This window comes from Sturnira hondurensis, unplaced genomic scaffold (genome assembly GCF_014824575.4).
Source record: "Sturnira hondurensis isolate 20B ecotype Veracruz unplaced genomic scaffold, ASM1482457v3 Scaffold0025370, whole genome shotgun sequence".
Taxonomy (NCBI): Eukaryota; Metazoa; Chordata; class Mammalia; order Chiroptera; family Phyllostomidae; genus Sturnira; species Sturnira hondurensis.
This window is the reverse complement of record NW_028098001.1, coordinates 13,718,376-13,743,520: the sequence shown is the minus strand read 5'-3', so window position 1 is coordinate 13,743,520 and position 25,145 is coordinate 13,718,376. Positions and strand designations below refer to the sequence as shown.

The window sequence follows — 25,145 nt, the reverse complement described above, 5'->3', positions numbered from 1 at the left end:
AAGTCAAATATCCCAAGTAATGGTCATAGTCTTGCTTGCACATAACCTCAAATGGTTAAGCCCAATTTAAAAAAAATTAAAAGGAGAAAAACGTTTGGAAAGAAACAAATATTCCCCATTCCTCATGCTTCTTTCCCTATATAAGAACCTCTAACAACAAGTAGCAACCCACTCCTGCCCTCCTTTCACTTTCTACTCATTTTTCTCCAACAGAGAAGTGAACTAATCTGGAAGAAAAAATCAGCTTAGCAGCATATATATTCTGCTGGGCCTTTTAAAGAAGTAAACCAGCTGCTTCTCCATGGGGAGAAATACTGTAGCCTAGTATTATACCTGTGTTTGGGGTTCAACATTAGAAAGCAGACTTTCATGCAGGTAAAAGCCACATTGTTCACAGCTGAGTCAATAATAAAAACTAACACTGTGGTTTCCTGTCTGTCTTATTCTTTTGTGTTTTCAATTACTTCAGAACTATTATTTAAAAGATGGGTGTTATTCATTGCACACCTCTCAAATTCTAACATCAGAATTAAAAAGTGAACAGGAAACCAAGTAAAAACATACCAAGAGTTATTTTTATTAAGGACAACTAGGAACATTCTTCATCAAACAGTTAGTTTTGAAATTTATATTTTTGGTGTATATTTAATCCTACTCTAAAACAAATTTGAAGTATTGTCCAATCAAACAGCACAATCTATATAAACATTCACATTCAAAAGTATTTAATTATAGATACTCCTCAATTTACAATGGGAGTATCTTGTATAAATTTACAACTTATAATAAACCCATGTAAGTCGAAAATGCATTTAATACACTTAAGCCACTTAATATTATAGTTTGCCCTAGCTTACATTAAGCATGACAGAACACCATACCAAACAAACAAGCAAACAAAAAAAACACGAACAACAACAAAAACAAAAAAAACCCACTGGCAACATAGATTATAGATTGTTTACCATCATGACTGCATGCCTGATGGGGAGCTGCGACTCACTGTCACTGCCCAGCCAGCATCATGAGATTTTGTACCACATATTGCTAGCCCAAGAAAAGATCAAAATTCAAAATTTGAAGTATGGTTACTACTGGACTTTTGGCCAAGACGGAGGCATAGGTGGAAACACTGTGCCTTCTTGCACAACGAAAATTAAGGACAACAAAAATTTAGAAACAAAAACACAACCAGAACAGACAGAAAATTGAACTCTATGACAGTATGACAACCATTCATCCAGACCAGTAAGAGGAGTGAAGTCAGTGGCTGGGGGAGAGGGGTCACTGGAGGAAAAGGCAGTGGCCGCCAGACCCAGAAGTGCAGGCGGTGCAGGGTTGACCGCGGTCACACATTTGCACAAAGATAAACTAGGCAAAAACGGGAAGCAAGACAGACTGCGAAACCCAGGGCTCCACCGATGGGAACTAAAGCCTAAAAGCAGTGCTTGAAAAGGTGCCGGCTTGTGGTAAGCAGCAGAGGGGACTGAAATCCAAGAGAGAGCTGAACAAACGCCATTGTCCCTCTCTGACCCTGCCCCCACATACAGCATCACAACCCAGCAACTGGGTGGACTCACATTGGTGAACACCTAAGGCTCCACCACGCATATGTAACAGGCACAAACAGACCAAAAATGGCTCAATCAGAAGAACAAATCAAAGCCCCAGAGCCAACACTTTTAAGCCACCAAGAGATAGCCAACCTATCAGATGCACAGTTCAAACTACTGGTGATCAGGATGCTCACTGAACTGGCTGATTTTGGTCACAAATTAGATGAAAAAAATTAAGATTACACTAAGTGAAATGAAGGAAAGTGCACAGGGAATCAATACTCATGGAACGAAAACTGGGACTCAAACCAATGAAGTAAACCAGAAGGAAGAAAGAACCAACCAAACAGAAAAGAATGAAGAAACAAGAATTCAAAAAAATGAGGAGAGGCTTTGGAACCTCCAGGACATCTTTAAACGTTGCAACATCTGAATTATAGGGATACTAGAAGGGGAAGAAGCACAGCCATGAGTGGAAAACTTATTTGAACAAATAAGAAAGGAGAACTTCCCCAGTCTGGCAAAGGAAATACACTTCCAGGAAATCCAGGAAGCTCGGAGTCCCAAAGAAGTTGGACCCAAGGAGGAACACACCAAGGCACATCATCATTACATTACCCAAGATTAAAATGAAGGAGAGAATCCTAGAAGCAGCAAGAGATAAGGGGACAGTCACCTACAAAGGAGTTCCCATCAGACTGTCAGCTGATTTCTCAAAAGAGACCTTACAGGCAAGACGGGGCTAGAAAGAAGTATTCCAAGTCATGAAATCCAAAGACCTACATCCAAGATTGTTCTATCCAGCAAAGTTTTCATTTAGAATGGAAGGGCAGATAAAGTGCTTCTCAGATAAGGTCAAGTTCAAGGAGTTCATCATGACCAAGTCCTTACTAGATGAAATGTTAAAGGGACTTATCTAAGAAAAAGAAGATAAAAATATGAACAGTGGGCCCTGGCTGGTGTAGCTCTGTGAATTGAGGGCAGGCGTGCGAACCCCACGATCAGGGTTCGATTCCCACTAGGGCACATGCCTGGGTTGCAGGCCAGTTCCCAGCAGGGGACTCACGAGAGGCAACCATACATTGATATTTCTCTCCTTCCCTTCCCCTCTAAAGATAAATAAAAGTTTAAAAAAAATACGAACAGTGAAAGGACAGCAAACTCACAGTTATTAACAACCACACCTAAAACAAAAGCAAACTAAACAGATACCTAAACCAGCGGAACCACAGAAATGGAGATCACATGGAAGGTTAGCAACCGGGGAGTCAGAGGAGATGGGGGTAGAAGATACAGAGAATAAGTAGCATAGATAGTGGGGAGAAAATAGGAGGAGGGCAAGAGTAGTGTGGGAAATGTAGAAGCTAAAGAACTTAGGACATATGGATATGAACTAAAGGGAGGGAATGTGGGTGTGAGGGGGTATGCAGGGTGGAGGGGAATGAAGGGGGAGGAATGGGGCAACTGTAATGGCATAACCAATAAAATATATTTTTTTTAAAAGAAGTATGGTTATTACTGAATATAAACCATTTTCACGCCATTGTAAAGTCAAAAAAATCGTAAGTTGGGGAATGTCTGTGTATAATTACTATTATGTTTTTTTAAGGATTTTATTTGTTTATCTTTAGAGGGAAGGGAAAGAGAGAGGGAGAGAAATATTGATGTATGGTTGCCTCTCATGTGTCCCCTGCTGGGAACTGGCCTGCGTCCCAGGCATGTGCCCTGACTGGGAATTGAACCCAGATCCTTTGGTTAGCAGGCCCATGCTGAATCCACTGACCTATACCAGCCAGGGCTAAATACTATTATGTTTTGAGTTTAAAAAACAGAAAAATCCTAATATCAAATTCACATTTTGATCTTAATTTTTTTTTTAGTTATTGTATGTAGTGAGTGATGACTAGGTTTAGATGGACCACATTGATGAATATTTCACTACTGAAGAATCCAAAATACCAGATATAAAGTTCCCTAATAGCATGAACCTCAAGAATAAGATAATATCAAATTAATCCTTTTAAATTTATACAAGTATATAAACATAAAAATAATTTTATTATATTAAATATTTACATACTTTAGTATTACCAATATAATTTTTACTACAGCTCTGAATGATGAATAAAATCCATAAAAATTTAATTACAACAAACTTACAAAGTGTTTTAAGCTACAGTTAAATAAGACAAATTAAGATTGAAATATACTACTCAATAAATTTCCTCAAAAAATTTGGTCAATCCACATTTTTTATTTCCCCTTATTCCCCTTAACACATCCTCCTCTCATATCCTTTATGTGAATCATTCTAGAAAAAAACATACATTGAAATTTAATTTTTCTCCAGTCATGAACAGTTTAAAATACTAGCTTTTCAGATAAATTTAAAATAAATTACAGAGCTGAATAGGTACTTTGAAGACTATAATTGTAAATGAACACAAACAACTACTATGGAATATAAAAATTCACAACTCCACTTACCTTGCTACACCAGCTGAAAGTTCAGGTACTACCACTCTCCGACTCCACGCTACAAGATCCCGCTCTGTGGCTATTTCACTCCTTGGTGCATTGCTGTGCATTTGTCGTACCCCTTCAATTTGTCCACTACGCCTTAGCCCTATATTTGGTGGTGAATGAACCTCTGAGGCAGAGCTTAGAGAACCTAAATGAAAAATGTAGTAAGTTCTATTTAGAGATACTTCTCCATTATCTTACAAAAGAAAAAAAATCTATACAATCCTCAATGTGAAATTTCATCTTTTGGCAAATAATAAATGGTCAAATCAGAAGCTAACCCAGGGAAAAGCTTAATAAAAAACATATTTATTCAGTAGACTAGGCATGTTAATGAATAATTATTGACTGTTAAAGTGGGAAGTTGTAAAACAATTACTTAAAAAAATGCTTACCATGTACTTTGGGGGAAACTATATAAAAAGCAGAAACAGATAATAAACACAAGGACGTTTACGTCCACAAATTTTCTTTAACATTTTTTCTTTAAGTTTAATAATATACAACAAAGGTGATTAGATATCTGAGAATGCGGCTTTGAATACATTCCATAAATTATTAAATAAATTTACTTAAAAATTTTTTTTAGTTCTACTTACAGGAAATTTGGAAGAATATATATATTAAAAACTCAGTATCTACAGTTTAAAACCTTATACTATAAACATTTTCTTAGGTCATTAAATATTCTTCAAAACACAGGCATTTTGGCTGTCTAATACTGCATTTAACAGATGTAAATACTTTGTTGAAACTCTTCTCTACTGTTGAAGGTTTAGACTGATTCAGCTTTTTTAATGGTCCACCTGAAAAAATCACATCTTACCTCTACTTAAACGGCTGGTATTATTGATACTTGCTTCACCAGAACGTCTCAGGTCTTGCTCCAGTTGTAGTCTTTGAATCATGCTGTCCAGTGGGCTGATGTCTTGATTTGCTTGCTGACTTAAAACTTGGTTCAGTCCTATGTAATAACACACAAAATGCTAAGGATACTTTAGTCAACTATTCAAACCATTTCACTCCTTTACCTCACTTTGAGTCCAAAAATAAATGTAAATTTTGCTTGCATTAAAAAACCTAAAATTATCAATGGTAAATGATGGAAGTAAATGGAAACATGTCCCCCTAAATCTTAATTTATAAAAAAAAAAAATAATGATTATACCTGAGTGTTTATCATGATTCAGGCACTTGTGAAATCATTTAAAAAACTCAATTAGGTAAATATAATGAACTCCAGCTAGCACATATGAATACCAAAATAACTACTTAAAGTCAGTAAGAGTAGGATTTCATTTTAGATCATAACTTTTTTTTTAAAGGCAAACCTGACTACCCAATTTCACAAAAATCTTTACTGCTTAATTTATCCAACAAACTCTTGGATGTCTACTAGTATATACTATGTGCTAAGAACTATGCCAAAGAAATGAGGATCCAGGAGTGAGTAAGGTTCTTGACCTTCATAAAGCAATCTAATATGGAAATTAAACAATAAATCAATACACAAATACAAAGTGTAAAAAATGTTAAAGATGGTGATGAGAAAGAAAACCAGAAAGAAACAGAGATGGAAACTACCTATGATGAGTCACAAAGGTCAAAGGAACCCTCTTTGAGAAGGCAGCATTTGCACTAACAAAGAAAAAGATAAAACCCTCAACAAAGTATTGGCAAACCACATCCAGAAAGATATTAAAAAGATCATACACCATGATCAAGTGGGATTAATCCCTGATTCATCCCTGAGATGCAAGGATGGTACAATATTCACAAATCAATAAATGTAATATATCACTTAAACAAAAAGATAAAAATCACATGCTCTTATCAATTGACACAGAAAAAGCATTTGATTAGGTACAGCACCCATTTATGATAAAACACTTAGCAAAATAGGAGTAGAGGGAGAAAACCTCAACAGAATAAAGCCCATATAATAGAAACATACATCCAACATGAAATTCAAAAGGCAAAAAATAAAAGCTTTACTACTAAGATCAGGAACAAGACAAGGTGTCCACTTTCACCTCTTTTATTCAACATAGTACTGAAAGTTCCAGCCACAGAAATCACACAAGAAAATGAAATAAAGGGCATCCAAATTGGAAAGGAGGAAATAAAACTGTCACTGTTTGCAAATGACATGATGGTGTACATGGAAAATTCTATAGATTCCACCAAAAAACTACTTGATCTAATAAGTGAATTTGGCAAAACAACGGGATACAAAGTCAATATTTGGAAACTGAAGGCATTTTTGTATACCGATAATAAAATGTCAGAACAGAAATCAGGAAAAAAAATCTCATTTGCCATAGCAACAAGAAAAGTAAAGTACCTAGAAATAAACTTAACCAAGAAGGTAAAACACCTGTACTCAGAAAACTACAGAATACTGAAGAAAGAAATTAAGGAAGATGCAAACAAATGGAAGCATATACTGTGTTCATGGAAATAATTAACATCATCAAAATGTCCATACTACTCATAACAATCTATTGGATCAACGCAATCCCTATTAAAATACCAATGGCATATTTCACAGATATAGAACAAACATTTCAAAAATTTATATGGAACCATAAATGACTCCAAATAGCTGCAGCAATTCTCAGAAAAAGAATAAGAAGGATCACAATACCTGATATCAAGTGATATTATAAGGCCATGATAATCAAATGTCTGGTACTGGCATAAGAAGATACATAGATCAATGGAGCAGAATAGAAAGCCCAGAAATAAACCCATGTCTCCATGGCAAATTTATATTTGACAAAGAGAGCAAGAGAATAAAATGGAGTAAATATAGCCTCCTCAACAAATGGTGTTGAGAGATCTGGACAGCTACATGCAAATAAATGAAACCCGACCACCAACTAACACCATACACAAAAATAAACTCAATAGGGATAAAAGACTTAAATATAAGTTTGACACTATAAAAGTCCTAGAAAAAAACATAGGTAGGAAAAGTTAAGATATCCCCATGCAGCAATATTTTCACCAATATGTCCCCTACAGCAAGGGATATAAAGAAAGAATAAACAAGTGAGACTACATCAAATTAAAAAGCTACTGCACAGCTAAAATGAAAAGGCAACCAACCACAGAGGAAAATATACCTGCCAATGTTATATTTGCCAATGTTACCTCAGACAAGGGTTTGATCTCCAAAATACATAAAGAACTCACATGACTCCACACCAGGAAGGCAAACAATCCAATTAATAAATGGGCAAAGGACCTGAATAGACTCTACTTCTCTAAGGAGGACATACATAGGGCCAGACACATAAAAGGATGCTTAGCATCACTAGCCGTCAGAGGGATGCAAATTAAAACCACAACAAAGTACCACTTCATACCAGTCAGAATGGCCATGATAAATCAACAAAAAGGTGCTAGCAAGGATGTGGAGAAAAGGGAACCCTAGTGCACTGTTGGTGGGAATGCAGACTGGTGTAGCCACTGTGGAAAACAGTATGGATTTTCCTCAGAAAACTAAAAATGGAACTGCCTTCTGACCCAGCAGTTTCACTGCTGGGATTATACCTTAAGAGTCCTGAAACACCAATTCAAAAGAACCTATGCATCCCTATGTTCACAGCAACACAATTTACAATAGCCAAGTGCTGGAAACTGTCTAAGCGCCCATCAGTAAATTAGTGGATACAAAAACTATGGTACATTTTACACAATGGAATTCTAGGCAGCAGAAAGAAAGAAGGACCTCGTACCATTTGTGACAGCATGGATGGAACTGGAGAGCTTATTCACATAAGTGAATAAGCCAGGAGGTAAAAAACAAATATCATACCTCACCTATAAGTGAAACCTAATTAACAAAACAAACAAGTGAGCAAAATACAACCAGAGACATGAAAAGAAAGAACAAACTAACAATGACCAGAGTGGTGAGGGGAGAGAGATAACGGGAGAAGGAAGAGGTAGGGTCAAGTCAAGGAACATGTATAAAGGACACATGGGCAAAGACAATAAGGGGTTGGACTGAATGTGAGGAGGAGTAGGGTGGGGGAGAGTAATGGGGAAAAGATGGGGACAACTGTAATTGAACAATTAAAAAATTTTTTTAAAGAGGAAGAAAAAGAATTAGTAATCCATATGAGGAGCTAGAAAAAGAACACTCCAGATAGAAGGCTACGAGTCAACACAAAAACTTTAAGGTAGGGAGAAACTTAGTGTGTTTTAACCCACTCTACTTTTTCATCATCAACTCTCATCTGTACCAGTCCTATGGGACTACTTGACTCTTACTCTTCTAATAGGTAAACACTTTTCTGTTTCAGAGCCTTTGACCACAATACTTCCACTTCAAGGACACACATGATAAACACTAACTCACCCTTCAAGCACCAACTAAACTGGCATCTCCATGACACTTCATCTGTGAAATCTTTCCAAAGTATCCCTGAATAAAGGAGCTTCTATCCTCTTTCATTTCATCAAATAATAGGTATGTGTCTTAGTGCTCAGCCCAATGTAGAATGAAAACCTAGTAGATAGTTCCTCAAGCATGGATTGACTTACCTATCTTAATATTCTAATTCTAAATCTAGCACAAAGCTAGGCATGTAAATATGTTTAATCCTGTTGAATGAATAGCAAGTGTTTAAGTGTTATGAGATGTAAGAAAGCATTGACATCAGAGTAGAGAAGGTAGCAATTATTATGAGGTGTGAGAATATAGAAGATTTGATGAGACTGGACCTTTAGAGTAAGCTAGGAAAAGTTGTTACAAAATACATTATGGAATAAAGTACACTAATGAAGGTACAAAGAAAGGGGAAAATACATGTACTAATCACATAATGTTATATAAGAGAAAATTAATATTCAATGAGTAAAAAAGTGTCCATAATCAGAAAGCTGATTCACTCTCCTTTACTTCACTAACAGCTCTCAACTCTTTTCATCCCTATCTTACATAGAAGCTTTTAAAAGTTGATCACTTTTTAAACAATCTTCGGTGTGAATAGGCTATCTAGTCTTACTTTCTCTTTCATATAGCACTATTATCCTCTTAATATCACAATTTTAAACCACATCTGGTTATAATTGTGTTTATTAATCTAACTAATCCATAACACCAAGGAGTATGTCTGTTTAATTTACTACTGAATAACATAGTTTAGCAGGTGTCAGGGACAGAGGATATTCTCAACATATGTTGCTGAATAAACATCTAAGTTGATTCACTTCATATCAAATACAGGAACTTATCCTTTTAGTCTCCAGAGGTTATAAATGGATATAGACAAAATTACTGCTTTCAATCATCAAAGTTCTTAATTATCTTCTAATACTTAAGTATTATTTAAAAAACTTCAAAAGAATAAACTGATAGCAGTAAGAGGGAAGGAGGGAGAGGTGACTGTTGGAAAGAAGGTGAAGGATTCAGTCAAGGAACATATATATGAAAGACCCGTGGACATGGACAATGGGTTGGGGATTGACTATGGTAGTGTGGGGGTGGGCTGGGTAGAGGGAAGCAAAGGGAGAAATAATTGGAACTATAAACAAAAATAAAAAATAAACTTCAGAGAAGTTAGAAATGCTACTTCTCATTTGGTCAAAACAATTAAGAACAGTGTCACCCAATTAACAATCTTATAAAATTTCACCAGAAGAAAAATGTGGTTGACCATGAAAATGAGCATTTACCTGAGGAAGTTACTCCCATCTGTGGGATGAGCTGCTCTTCCCTGCAATTTTCACGACCAGGAACTAATCTCTGGTATCTTGATGGATGAGGGTTACCATCAACATCAACCAAAAAAGGGGGAGGCATGAGATGAGGTGCTTGCTGAGTCTGTTCATCTAACACAAAATTGTTGGCATCTCGAATAAGGGGCCGATAATCACTATGAAAGAACATCTGATCTGCTATCTATAAAAAGAAAGAACCATAAAAGATTGAAAATATAAAAATTTATCATTATAAACTTCTAACAGAAAGCAAATATTTTAAATATATTAAGCAACAATATTCTTTTATGATCAGAAAAGAAGCTACTCTGAATTTTATCTTGAACAAGAAAGAGATCGTTTACATACAAAATCAGTTATATAATTTCAAATTTCACAATAAAATCATTTCTAGGTATAAATTTTCCAGCGGCACTATTAATTTTACAGAGCTGCCATGCTTTACTTACTTTTTAATTACTAAATGTGGCAATTTTTTTTACATTTTTGCAAAGGGAAATCATTAATTAAACTATTTGAAGTACACTTTTTAATGACGTCACTTACATAATTTAAGAAAATCCTTCAGTTTACAGTAAAAATGGTTTATACGCTGTTACTATAAAAATTTAACAATTCAATTTTCCAAGAGTTAATAAACATTTTTCTAAAATTGTAAAATATAAAATTATTAAGGAGAACTCATGCCTGATATATCTGTAATTTCAAATTTTATTGGTTAACTTGGAATTTCTTAAACTAAACCATGAGCTATGAAATTTTTATAATAATCTATCACTCTACTGCAAATAGCAATTTAAATATTTTCATCACTAATCTTAGTATTTAATATTTAAAATCATTAGCTACATCAGTACGCCATACATTTTTGAGAGCCACATAAAAGCCAGATTTGTAGCCAGATAAATGGTTATCACCCATATAAATATTTTACATCATTTCAAATAGTCCCTTTATGAATATAGCCATACCCAGCTTATCTGCTCAAACTTTAAGAACTGCAGCCTATATTGCTCTAGCTGACTAATTAAGTATAAAGTTATTCCTTCTGAAATACACAGATTATATTTATACTTATTTAAATAAGATCTAATTATGACTAATGTCTATTATAGAAAAGAAATCCAAAAACAGTTGTCTTCACCCTCTTCTCCAAAACGTATGTCCTCAGACTATTTAAAATATGATTCTTCTATATGTTGATATATTCTTCAAATACACTGGAAGCATAAATGATTCCCACCCAGATTCCACCCCAAAATGCAATCATTAAACATAATGGGATTAAACAAAATAAGGAGAAGATAATATAGTCATCACTCCCTACCTTGTCATATTTGCTACTGGAGCCAAAGCCAAAAATTAAAAGATGTCCATGAGAGTCTGTGCATGCAAAATGCTGACCATCAGGAGAGCATTTGCAGTCAAACACTGCACCATGTCCTTGGCCTTCAATCTGAAATGTATTTAACCAGCAATCAAAACATTGCCATTAAAAAATAAAAAGGACTGGTCACTACTGTTACTAGAATTTTATGATGATATATAAGTATACATCCTAATGAAGTGAAGAAGTATAACAAACACAGTGCAGTCACAAAGTTTGTGAATATTTATGAAAAGTGCCAGATTAATAGTTTTGAAAAATAAATTGTTCTACTTATCCACAGACCAGATACAATTCAGGAAATAAAATACTACCAATCTCCCCCACCCATAGAATTCTGCTTCTCGTTTTTGACCAAGACTTAAGAATGCAATTGTGCCTTACATTCCATCTTATCTGCATTTAACAAAGCTCTTTCAGCAAAGGCTGACAATGTGTAGTAACAATAGCATTTTTTTTTTTTTTGGTAACTCTTGGAAGTAGTAGCCAGAGATCACTGCTTACAAGACACTGTTTTTTTTTTTCCTTTTGGTAATAAGGTCCCTTGATGGTCTGACTCATATTTTAAATGGCGAATTTCAAAGGTTAAAGAAAAGGTTTTTTTTACCTGATAATTGTTTTCTGTTTTCCAGTTCCATTAATCCAGAACGAATGGGTTTCTCCCTGCAACCTGTCAATCAAACAGAGGTGGCCAATCACCACTCTGAATTTTTTTGCTCTCAGTGCTTCTTCAGACTATGTTCCAGTTGAAAACTTCTTTAGCAGTGTTCTGAAAGAGGTAAAAATTCTACCCTATCTAAAGCACATCTAGGGACTGAATTTCAGAAAGAAATTAAAATAGGGAGTTGACTCCCTAACAAATAACAACTAAGGATGATTTTCAACAAATGCGATTGGATTTTCTGGATTAGCAGAATCGGAACACACACACACATTATCAGGTAAGAAATACCTCCTCTCTGTTCCGGTATCCACTGATCTAGAACAAACTGAATTTTATTAGTAATATCCCAATATCCCAGGAAATGCTTGGAAAAGAGAGACGTGGTAATTTTCTTTTTTTAGTGTTAAAAATATGGCATAGGGATGAACATGCAATTCACCAAATACAGAAGTGAAATTAAAATTTAGAAAAAGAAAAGCTGATTTCTCAAGGAAAGTTACATTTTGGCAAATAGAGGAAACATCACTTTTAAAAAGAAGGGCTCTCCCTAATACATTTAGAGTAGCACAAATAAGATTTCCTCAAAAAAGAAAACAAACAAACAATCAAACAAGAAAAACAACCAACAAACAAAAAAAAAACACACCAGTTTTTCCTTTAGTTTGCTGGAAAGAAGAAATGAACCCATTGGTGTTTATTAATGCTGTTTTGGACAGAGATAATAATGAAAAAGAAGTAACTTTCCTATAAAAGAAATGTTGTGAATTTATCTAATGTCTACCATGCTTGAAGATTTACCAAAAAAGGAATAAAATGAATCCTAAGTGAAACAGGATCATTTCTTGCCTGTGACAAAAGTTGGAGAACAAGACACCAGAGGAAAGAAACTCCAAGTCCCTTAAACTATTCAAAGACAAGAAAGAATATGTATCTATTTCTCCATATTAACATGCAGGCACTAATAGCTATATAACTAACATACTATTTTTGCCAAAATTGAAAGACTGTAGAAATTGTAAGTAGAAATGTCAGAATTTAAGCCTCTATTTTTCTGTTTTCTAGGCAAATAAAAAGTTAAATGAACTGTTATAAGAAACCAGATCAACAAAGTTTACCTCTAAATAAAATTTAACATAAAAAATCCAAGATAAAGAATCTAAACTGCACTGACCATGTATTGTTGGATGTCTTATTTATCTTGGTTTACTAACTTTCATAGAAGAGAAAACAAAAAACACAACTACTTTACAAATATTCTAATGTAATAAATGCTTCTAGAACTAATATTATTTTGAGTCTAAATTTATTATTCTAAGGATGCAGAACTCAGAAGAAATTTGAAAGAAGTCTTACTCAGCAATGCTAAAGAGTATCTGACAGACATTTGTAAGTATGGTATCCTTCACATATGTTCAGACAATCTTGCTTTACTTTTGGGGGGCGTTGTGGAGGAGGCACAGTGTGAGGATTAATCGACCCTACAATCATGCTATCTACCAATGTTGCCACATTTACAGTTCACAGATCTCTAAAAAAAAAAGTTCCTTGGGAGACATGAAACTTATAAAGCTCTAAAAAAAAATCAAAGAAAAAACAGCAATCCTATCAAAGATCACTATGTTCCCTATATAACACATGCCATTGTGAATATGTCAAGATGGTACAAACTTTCTTTGTGCAAGTCATCTGCATAACTTCAAAGTGAATTTTACATGGAAAAAATGAAAGTGTATTTCAGTAAAATCAGAAAATAGAAAATACATTATAATGTATTTGGCTTAATCTTATTCATTAAAGAAGACACTGAAAGTATGTGCATTACACAGAAACCAATCAGAAAAAGTGCCATGGCTTTGTTAATTAAAATGCCAAATTTATCTTTGGTAATGACTCCTCAGATAACCAACACCCATAACAAAACGCAGGCAAGGATTTTCAGTTGATACAAAACAAGAAAATATTTTTCCTTATATACTAAGTATACCCTGTTTTTATTATTTATGCTATGCTAAAGCAAACCAAAGAAAAGGTTAAATATTTCTCTCTGAAAAGAATTTTGTTTTCTTAAACAGTGGTCAAAGTATTTATAAGAGCTCTCACAGAAAAAAAATTAAAGCAATTATTTTAATATGTATGTATAACTAAAAAGTAGTAAAGCTTATATTTAAAAACCAAAAGGGAAAAAAATCCTCTCTATCCATATTAAAGTTAGGCCTATTATGAAATTAAATGCACTGCTTAACAAGAGAATAAGTCAATATAATTTTAGATGAATCAATCCTAACAAAATTATGCTTGCTAAACATTAGAGAAATATTAATAACCACCACATAATAAAAATTGAACACATTAAAACACAATAAAAGCTGATAAAATCCAAGAAATAATATTTACTAAATAGTGCAAAAATTTTAAGAGTAGGAGCTAAAAGTAAATGTAAAAGTACATCATTAATTATGAAAAAGAAGTTTTCTGTTTTATTTTTTAAAGCAAAAGATGAAAGGAACAGGCAAGTTAAAATAATTGACTCCTTTGTAAAAAAATTCTCATACTGACTAAAGAATGCTGGAAATATCTGCAAGAAATGATGATGATAGAAGTGTCATATTTAATGAAGAATATTAGTACCTTTTCAAGCCAGAATACAATCTACAATTTCTAAAATCATTTTTGTGAAGTGGAAAGATGACTACATAAAAAAAACAGAGGAATGAGGCCCAAGACCCAAGATATCTTTCCTCTATTAATGAGCAAATCACCTAGTCTGCGAAACGATAGTGATAATTTAAATGATCTTTAGAGTTCTATCTAGTTCTAAAATCCTTCTATCTAATATTTGGGAAGGTTTTTTGGAAGAAGTGGACAATTCTAAAATAAAGACTAAATTACAGGGTCTAAATTATATCGATCATGAGACGCACACATACCACTGAATATGAGAAGTATGTACTCCTAAAGGAAAACAACATAAATCAGGAGGGTGAAAAATGAACTATCTTAAGCAGAATCATCCTGTTATGGAAATTATCTGAAGTCTATGATCAGTGTCAGTTTGTTTGGTCTCATTCACACTTTTACTATACCATTGATTAGAAGGGAGCATCTTACCTAGAAAGTACTCCACAATTTAAAATTATGAGTCATTTAAAATACCCCAATAATTTTATGTGATAGACTCAGGAAGTCTTTCCTTATAAAGAACCTTTAAAGTCAATCAACCTGGGGGAAAATTAAGTTAAACTGAGAATGTACACTAGATACTGAAAACAGTCAATATCATATGTATGATTAAAACATGCTTTGGCAACTTTCTATTTGTTACAATAGTTACAGTGTAAACAAATATATCTTAATGGAAGCTATCCACACTGTAATAGTCTAGGTGTCATCAAAGATCATTGCTGAATGTTTCCTTTAATATTGAAAATTTTTTATGGTAACATGATTACATATGAATTAAAGACAGCTACTTAAAATAAGTGGTGCCAAGATAAGTTTACATAAAAAGAAAACTGCTGTAACTGGCTTGATAAAACGAGTAGATATATAAAAGTGATTTTAAAGAGTCAGCTCTAATTTTCATAAAAAATACATTATCAAAAAAAACTCATTTTGAAATTTAACAGCATTTTGTTTACCATATTCTGATTTTTCGGAGGGAAGTAATACTAATAATAAAGTCTTCCCTGAAATCTATTCTCTTCCTTTGGTCTCTCTTGACATGGTGTCATACATACTCATTAGAGACTATAATCTCCACCACCCAGCTAAATAACAAGACTACTTTTAAAAGTTTAGTTTTAAGCCCTGTACACTGCCGTCTCTTTACCACGAAGAACTAAACATTCTACATGAAAGACTTTTAACATCTAGTTCTCTTTACTACTAGCTTCTCTATGTATTCTATCTCCAAGTGCATGCTGGAAAGTTCTACACAGTCCAATACTATATCGCAGTAAGCATATAAAAATAAACTAAAAAAAATCACTTTTTCTTCACATCTTCTTTATTTCCTTTAATATCAATGTTAACAAAATCACCTAGGCTCAACACTCTCAACAAATGTACTAAATCTGTCATGCTCCAGCCACAATCTTTCTACCAGTCACAAAATACCAAATATATATATATATATATATATATATATATATACACACACACATATACATATAAAACTATGTATATATATACATATAAAACTATGTGTGTGTATATATATATATATATACACAGTTTTATTTATTTCTTCCACAAACTTCCCACTCCCTACCCCTTTAATTTTGCATTATGATTTCAGTAATAAAAGTAGTTCCCCCCTTATCTAATTTCGTATCTGAAATACTACTACTACGAGCATTCAAAATATTTTTCCTTTAAGTTTATGGAATATAAATCTATTTTAACAAAAATCACCACTGTATTAACTAGTCTTTATGTTCACAAATTAACATAAGGCCATAAATAATCCACTTCAACTTCATGCTTTTCATTTTATCAGCCATTTTTCAAAATCTGTTCCAGACAATTTTTGTAAACTGCTCTATGAACATATCTTAATATTTCTTACTTGGTTACTCATAGTATTCCACTTATTTACAAAATTACCTTTTTTACTGATTCAATTATGATTTACCTTTCAAGGCATAATTTCAATTCTTCCTCCTCAGCAAAACCTCTGATCATCCTAAGTGATCTCTACATCTTTAGATATAGCAACTACCTTTTCTTATATGCACACTACCATTTGAAACTATCAATACTTCTTTTTAAGGTATATTTCATCTCCCCAATTTAACTGTATGTTGGCTAAAAACAAGTACTACATCTTAGTCTCCTATATGGTCCCCATATTTTGTGCTCATGAACAAAATAGTATTCAAATACTTGCTAATCAAACTGTCTTCACCTGTGTTTATAATATAAATAATTTAAGTACTTTCCCTTATAACTATTAAATCTTTAATACCTTTGTAATATAGATTCATAGAGCATGTCAAAGAATTACAACATAAACATAATTCCCCAAATAGAGCATAACAAGCTAGAGAGAGAAACTCGCATTCATGGCAACAAATTTTAAGGTATGTCTTTGATATCAAGATATAGATGAGAAAGAGAATGACAGAATCTAAAGCACCCCAGAAACCTGAAAGACAGTAGCAATAACTAAAGTTTATAATCAAAAGACTGAAGGTTAATACCTTACCCAGAAAGGTTGAAACAAAGACTGGAAGCACCAAAGAATCCTTTTAACACAGAGAGTGTTGATATGACATCTTGTTAGGTGATGACAGATAGGTAATGAGATTGATAGGAAAGAAGAAAGGAAAGAAAAAGAGGGAGAGAGAGAGATCTTGAAATCTGGATTTACAAGGGAACATGATATGAGATATACCGATTTAAAGCTTTTCGTTCTCCCTTTCCCAGATGCACACAGCTGTAATTGTCCAAAACTAAATAGAGGTCACACTGAGAACATGGTAATGTCAGAAGTATACATGTGCAAAAATTCTGAGTGGTGGATTGGCAGCCTCTGATTGTTTGGAACGTTGCAAGGAGAATTTATTGATCTGGATTAGTGGACACTGGAACATTTATTTTTTTTTACTCTCAAGTAAAAGAAAGGTTAACAATTATAAAAATAAGAAAAAAATTAATTAAATAAATAAAACTGTTATTTGGAACTTACCCATAAAACAACAAAAACAAAGCAAAAATCAAATTCAATAAAGTAGCTTTCTAGCAAAAGATATACCGACTCTTCAGTTAAAATCAGAACCAGACAAGAAGCAACCAGAAAAGTTTTGAACAACATGACAGAAATCAACATGAGAGAGAAACTCATAAACAAACACAGCTAGAACAACAGATATAGAGAAATAAAGAGGGGAGGAAAGATAAAGCAAAAGCACCAGATACATGAGAAAAACTACTAACGTGGAATCTACAAATCCCACTCCACTTACTATCTAATAATCAAATGGCCTAGTACTAAGAAATTTAAGCCTCTTTCCATATATTTTCAAGTGAATTTAATATTCACTTAAACTTACAGTTAAAACAGCTGTGCTTTGAAATTTAAGAGAAAAAAAGTTTAAAAACAACTTTGTGAACTTACAAACATTATGGTTATATAAACCTCTAAACTTGCCTACTGCCTCTTTCAGGGAATTAAAATATTACAAAAGCTCTTGACTTCAGTTCAGAGAATTTGCACACATTTTCAGGTTATTTCTGGGAATAATTTATCTACCTCTCAGTGAATAACTGGAGAGACTTTAGAACAACTGTCATCAAAACAAAGCTATACTGATGTTTACCTCCTGCCACTACCAAACACAAATTCATGAGCTTGCTAATAACTACACCCAGAGTTAAAAATATTCTTTCTTTAAAAAAGATTTTATTTATTTTTAGAGAGATGGGATGAGAAAGAGAAAGACAAAGAGAAAGAGAAAGAGGAGAGAAACATCAATATGTGGTTGCCTCTCATGTGTCCCCAACTTGGGACCTGGCCCGCAACTCAGGGATATACCCTGACTAGGAATTGACCCAGCAACCCTTTGGTTCCTAGGCCCACACTCAATCCCCTGAGCTATACCAGGCAGTACTAAAAATATGAATATACATTATCTGCCTTCAAAAAAATATCCAAATATACTCCAGTTTTTCATTGAACATTCAAGTTACATAAAGTACTGTTCAGCTGAAACATGAGTAATTTACATAGATTTTAAAAGAATGTATGTAGGTAAGTAAAATTTAAGGCCTAGAATTCAGGTCCTTTCAAAAAAGAATAAATTTGTCTTATGTTCGTAACATTCTTGACAATATTCTCCTTAGCTTCTTTCTTGGTCCATTAAAAGCAAAAGGTTCAGTGTTTCTTCCTTATATATCATGCTTTTCCAACAAATGCTTTTATAAGTTTATTTTAGGATTATTTCATTTTTAAAAATAAGGCAAGAGGAAGAGGGAGTGCAAGGTATATATACTGTCTACTCCATTTCATACCCTATGTCACTTGTCATATATCTCTTATAAAAAACAAATATAAAAACAAATCTAACATCCATTCTTCAGCTGCTTTTATTATTCAGATCCTCTATTAAGAACAAAGCTATCAGTGAACATAAAAAAAATGATTCTCTCACTTTTAATAAATAATACCACTAACAAGTTGAAATCTATTTGTAAGACTTTGGAAATGAAATATATTAGGAAATTATGCAAGCTTACAAATTAAATATCTTTATCTCAATTCTCAACCTCAAACCTTTTGTTTATAAATTTTGGTGATCCTAACATAAAGTATAAGATTTTTTGAAGTGTTATCATAGCTGGCTGCAGGAAAAAAGAAATTAAAATATTTATCTGAATGATGAGTATCAGTGTAATATGACAATATTGATGGCTCAATATTTTAAATTTATAGGCTAAATTAACAAATTTATTTGTTAAAATATAATTATTATATATCAAACACAAGTATTTAAAAATTTAACCATTCACCTTTGAAAGGCTTTTTAATAATAGAGTTTTTTACTATTTCTAAAATTTCAAGAAACAATTTTAATATCTGTAATAGTTAAGAAAATACAATAGAATCTTGATTAATACAAAATAATTTATTACACAATTTCATTATCTTCTACAGAGGTATAAATTTCAAGTGGAAATTCAATTATCATTAAAAACCTGATATTAAAACAGTATTCCCAAATACACTTGATAAAATTTTGCATTTTTAGAAGAATTTGCATAAAATTTTTGTTCTTTTAAAGGCACAGTTTTTTTAAAATTCATGATTCTTTTTAGTAAATTATTTTGTTGGTTTGAGAGAGACAGAGAAAACACTGATTTGTTGTTTCACTCACTTATGCATTCACTGGTTGATTCTTGTGTGTGCCCTGACTAGGGATCAAACCTACAACCTTGGCATATTAGGACAATACTCTAACCAACTGAGAACTACCCAGTCAGGGCTAAAGTCACAATTTACATTTCTTATTTTCTGGACTTAGGTTTAATGATGGATTCACTTATTCATGTTATAAGTCTGATTTTAAAACTCACACAAAATACTAAATTTGTACTGGATCAACTTTAATGGTATTTTAGTAACACCAAAGCTTAATTATTAGCTGCAGAGAGCCAAATAGTTATAATCACAGCCAAAATTTAACATTCATATTAGTGGATAGTGAACACAAGCTTCTACTACTCCTTCAAATTGTTTTTATGTTCTTAATAGCAATGCTGGATGCTTTATCTTCCATCTGCCCACAGATTTAAAAAAAAAAACACAGAATAAAGAGCAAAAACTAGGACACTTAGATAAAAAAATATCATCAAGCTAAATTATANAGTAACACCAAAGCTTAATTATTAGCTGCAGAGAGCCAAATAGTTATAATCACAGCCAAAATTTAACATTCATATTAGTGGATAGTGAACACAAGCTTCTACTACTCCTTCAAATTGTTTTTATGTTCTTAATAGCAATGCTGGATGCTTTATCTTCCATCTGCCCACAGATTTAAAAAAAAAAAAACACAGAATAAAGAGCAAAAACTAGGACACTTAGATAAAAAAAATATCATCAAGCTAAATTATATCTCAAAATATCTACACAGAGTTCATATTATTATGAAAACATTTTCCCACTGTATACATTAATGACTGGGAGAGTTGGACACTAGTTGTGCAGTGACTAAACACAACTAGAGTTAGCACAGAGAACAGAAAAACATAGGTTTAAATCCCAAGTACCCATTTAAGAGCTGTGTAACCTAGCTGAAGCACTTACCTCTGTAGTTTCTCTATCTGCAAAAGCAGTACTCTGATTATAAGGTTTTCACGAGACACAAATGAGGTAATACATAGAAGTATTTTGGAAGTCTTCAGAAGTTACCCCCCAAATTAAACAGTATCTTCATGTTAATGAGATAAAAAGTAGTTCACTTTCTGTTTTGTTAAATGTAGTATGTATTTTTAATCCTTTCTAGTTTGTTATGTTTTTCTTGCAGACCCTTGAAGAGTCTATGGATACTCTCCAGTTCTACTTATTACACGTATTTGTTCTTCTGCCATTTAAAGGCTTTCCAACTCATTCCAAAAGAACAGGAGAAATATCCTTATCCAAACCACTTATTAAACAATAAATAATTTTTAAGACAGTAATGTATATAGGTGACTTCTATTACTGATTATATCAGTAATTTGTAATGGTCTAGGAGTAAATCACTTCTCTCTCCAGGTGCTGCAAGTTTTCTATCTACTGATAATGTGTAGTATTAGTGTGATCAACTTATCTGACGAGAAAAAATTCGCCTTTATAACTTAAAGGTAAAAACAATATTCAAGTATGAGAAAACTTTCCTTCTAAACACTACTAACATACCAATGCCATCTGAAAATATAAAATTACTAAATAAAGTCAATAATATATGTACAGACCACAAATTGTTTTCTTTTGAAACTATAAAGAGAAATTGAGAAATGACTAATTTCCTTATTCAGTAAGATATCCCCCAAAAAAGCAAACCAGAAAACACAAGGTGAAAAAATTCTTGACCAGTAATTTCAGGATTTGCTTTTTTAAAAAATCTTCTTTACATATATAATCACTAAGGAAATCCATCCATCACTGACAATTTTACCCCAAATAATTAACACTAGATTTTTAGAAAAATAAGAATTTGACAAATCTTTTTTCTTAACTTATTGTGCACTAAGGCATATCAATAGATAGCTCAATTAATTCATTTACTAATAAAAATTCTTTTTATTTGCTGCTTACTCCTTCAAACTATTTTTATATGGTATCGCATTTCTGAAAATTTTCACCAACTATTATATTTCACAAGACTGTTTTGTGAAACAACTGTTTCCAAAGTAATTCTGACCACACACTATTAATTTATTGTTTTATAATACATTACCAAAGATTTCCATCCTTGATTTTTAAAACAATCTAAAAATATCAAAACAGTAGAAATACATTTTTTTTGTTTTCTTTGCTGAAAGGTATCAGTGATATATAGGAAACAGAGTAAAAACATGTAACTAAACAGTCATATTTAAGAAGTACTGTAAACAGTGGTTAGAGAGGAATGGAAACACTGCAGAATAAGGTGTTTGTGATATTAAACCACTGCAATTCAAATACTCAGCAAAATATACTAAAAATCTACATAACTAGCAAAATATGGAGGACAAAGTGCTTAATTCCAAAAATATGTAATATACCGTAACTTCATAAAAGGCAAGAATGACTGATTCTTTGGCTTTAATTTTAAAATAGGTATTTTAATTAAATTCTGTTGTACTACGGAACTATTGGTAAAGTACAACAATATAAGTATTTATTTATAATTCCTCCACATAGTTTTCCCAATTTGTCTTATCTATAATATATCTTCACACCTGTGAGTTTCTCATCAAAGCTTCACTGTTAAAACTATTCTAAAAACTAACTTAGTTATAACAAATTCATGTATTGTAATATGCACAATTTTATTTTAAATTTAGCATATAAATTTAAGTGTGGAATAAGCAACTTTTTGAAACAAATCAAAATAATGTCAAAACATGTTCATAAATGGATTTCCTTTGTGATATGCAGAGCACCTGACTTAAGAAGTCCCCAAATCTTGAATAGCTATGAAGAGACTGATAATTACCATATTAAAATAGGATCGAATTTTGACTCCTCTTGCCAGATCCCATACTATGACGTTTCCATCATGACCAGCAGAAAAGAGAACTCTTGGGTCAAATGGATGTGGCTCAAGAACAAATACTTCATCTTCATGACCCTGAAATATTTTTGAAGTAGCAATAAATTATAAATATTAGAAAAGAAAATTTAATCAAACACCGATATAGAAGCATTTTGAGAATCTAAGTTTTAAGACCTATTAAAGTGGCAAAAAATCTTCATATATCAATATATAATTATGAAGTTGAGCTAACTATCACTGTCTAGGACTTTGCTATCATTTAGTAAAACCTGACAATACTACTGATGTAGCCCTAACATGCTAAAAAAACCCCAAGAATCTGTATTTCTAAAGCCAAACCCATTTAACTACATTTTAAAATTATTTCCAATCTCTGGCAAAAGTGTTTTATCCATCTCACAAATTAGAGATTTTAGCTAACACAATGGCTTTATTCTACAAACAGCTTCAATACCAAATAAAATTAATCTTTTTTCTCACCATCAAGACATGAATTAGTTGACCCGTGTAAGAATTCCAAACTTTCAGAGTCATGTTATTAACTGCAGTTATAACTGTGTTGTCATGTCGATCCCATGCCACCATAGTTACTTTCATCTTTGTGATTTTATCTTCTATTCCTTGAAGGTTTTGGCTGAAAGTCATGGAGGCAGTAGTTGTTTACACTGACATTATTTATTAAAATACAAGTGTTGACAAAAATCAAATATCTTCTCATATAATTTATATTAACATAATTATCACTTAACAGTTAAGAATAACTTGAATAAACATAGGATGATGGCAGAAATCACTGCACTGAGTCAGCAAACCCAGGATTTTAGCACTCTTAAGCCCTTAAAAATGACTTTGAATAAATAACACTGCTTTAACTCTATCTGGACCCAGGAACTCTCATGCTACTCTCCATCTTTTATCACAGGGGCGTCAAACTCATTTTAACCAGGGGCCACATGAGCCTCAGAGTTGCCTTCAAAAGGCTGAATGTAATTTTAGGAAGACGAATGTAACTACTCCTTAACTAGGGGCAAGAAGCTTGGCACTGCTGCCATGTAGAAAAAAAGGTGCCCAGCCAAATAAAACAAGGTAGTGGGCTGGATTCAGCCTGCAAGCCTTGTGTATACCCACCTGTGTTTTAATTCTTACTATCGTCCCCACTAACTGCTTTGTTCTCCCATCTGAAACTACTATACACAATACCAATAGAAAAAAAATATATAAAACATTAAAACCAAAATAACAGTTACAAGAAGAAAACCACTGGATATACCACATCATCTCTCTGTGATAGATAAAACATTGTAAGATGTCCTGGCTTTTTAAAAAAGTAGTGAAACTGACAACTATTCTCACACTACTCTTACTACCTTAACAAAACTGAACTGAAAAGAGAAATACATAAATGCAGCAGTCTTCTCATGTATTGCAAAAATCACTTCAAAAAATCAAAGCCTTGCATTCTCCAGAAGCACCTCCAGTCATACAGGGATCATTTTAACATGGACTACAATATGCATACTTTTATAGGCTTGAGAGTCATACCAACCTGTTTACAGCATACATTAAATGATCTATCTGTATTTTTGTATTTCAAATTTGATCTCTTACCCTGCTGGACGAGTAGCCATATCCAATAAAATGCTCTTCCATTCTCTTCGTTTAAATTGCCAAATACGTGCTGTCCCATCACGACTCCCACTTACAAATCTGCATTAAAAGCAGCCCACCCCCAAAAGAAAAAAATCACACATTTTACTGAAATGTACTTTCCAAGAGTTGTTTTTTTTTAAATGCTCAAGAAGACAGAACTCATCTTTACTTAAACAGCATTCTAATCCAGTTAAAATTACTCTATCAGATATTCACTGCAAAACTAAGAACTTCTAAAACACTGTAGGTTTTTAAAATTTTATACACACATATTCTAATATGCATGGCTAGGTCTCAAAATAACATTCAAAAGGGTTTCAGGACCACTATTTACTACCTTAGAAATAGACTTGACATATTCCATGGAAAAATACTGACTTTCCTCTCAATATTGATGACCTTGACTTGTTCTATTTAAAGATCTTAGAAATACCTGTCTTTCATTTTAAAATAAGAATATGGGAAAACCAGTTATGCCTCATATATTACACTGTAATACGTTTCTAATGTTTACTAAAAGTTTCCCTTTACTTTGATGTATAAAGGAAATATGTAGGTTGGACAAAAGTCCTTATTATTAAAAATGGCCAAATAAACTAACATTATTACAAATAAAACATAAGACATGTTTCATGTGAAGACTATATTCACATTTCAGTGTAACTGGTCAAGATTTTTCTTTTAGGTGGTTGAGTTGTATACAAATCTAATAAAAATCTGACTATAAAAACTGTCTTTATTTTATAACTCTTAAAATTAGAATTAAATTTAAGAAAAATAACTTTTACCTGTTACTAGTGTTGGAAAACTGGATACTGTCAACTTTGTCCTATACATAAACAGATAAAAAAAAAAGAAGATCCTGAAGATAAACTGTTAGACACATTTAA

General features: G+C 32.8%; 1 protein-coding gene across 1 annotated transcript in view; it reads right to left on the bottom strand.

Moving 5' to 3' along the window:
• PHIP (PHIP subunit of CUL4-Ring ligase complex) overlaps window positions 1–25,145 on the bottom strand; it is a 138,341-nt gene that overhangs the window by 58,464 nt on the left and 54,732 nt on the right. The window contains exons 12-19 of the mRNA XM_037039367.1: window positions 25,044–25,084; window positions 24,214–24,312; window positions 23,086–23,239; window positions 22,546–22,680; window positions 11,140–11,268; window positions 9,768–9,993; window positions 4,906–5,043; window positions 4,044–4,227 (exon numbers count right to left, since the gene is read on the bottom strand). Of these exons, the coding sequence (XP_036895262.1) occupies window positions 4,044–4,227; window positions 4,906–5,043; window positions 9,768–9,993; window positions 11,140–11,268; window positions 22,546–22,680; window positions 23,086–23,239; window positions 24,214–24,312; window positions 25,044–25,084 (1,106 nt within the window). The remainder of the gene's footprint in view (window positions 1–4,043; window positions 4,228–4,905; window positions 5,044–9,767; window positions 9,994–11,139; window positions 11,269–22,545; window positions 22,681–23,085; window positions 23,240–24,213; window positions 24,313–25,043; window positions 25,085–25,145) is intronic.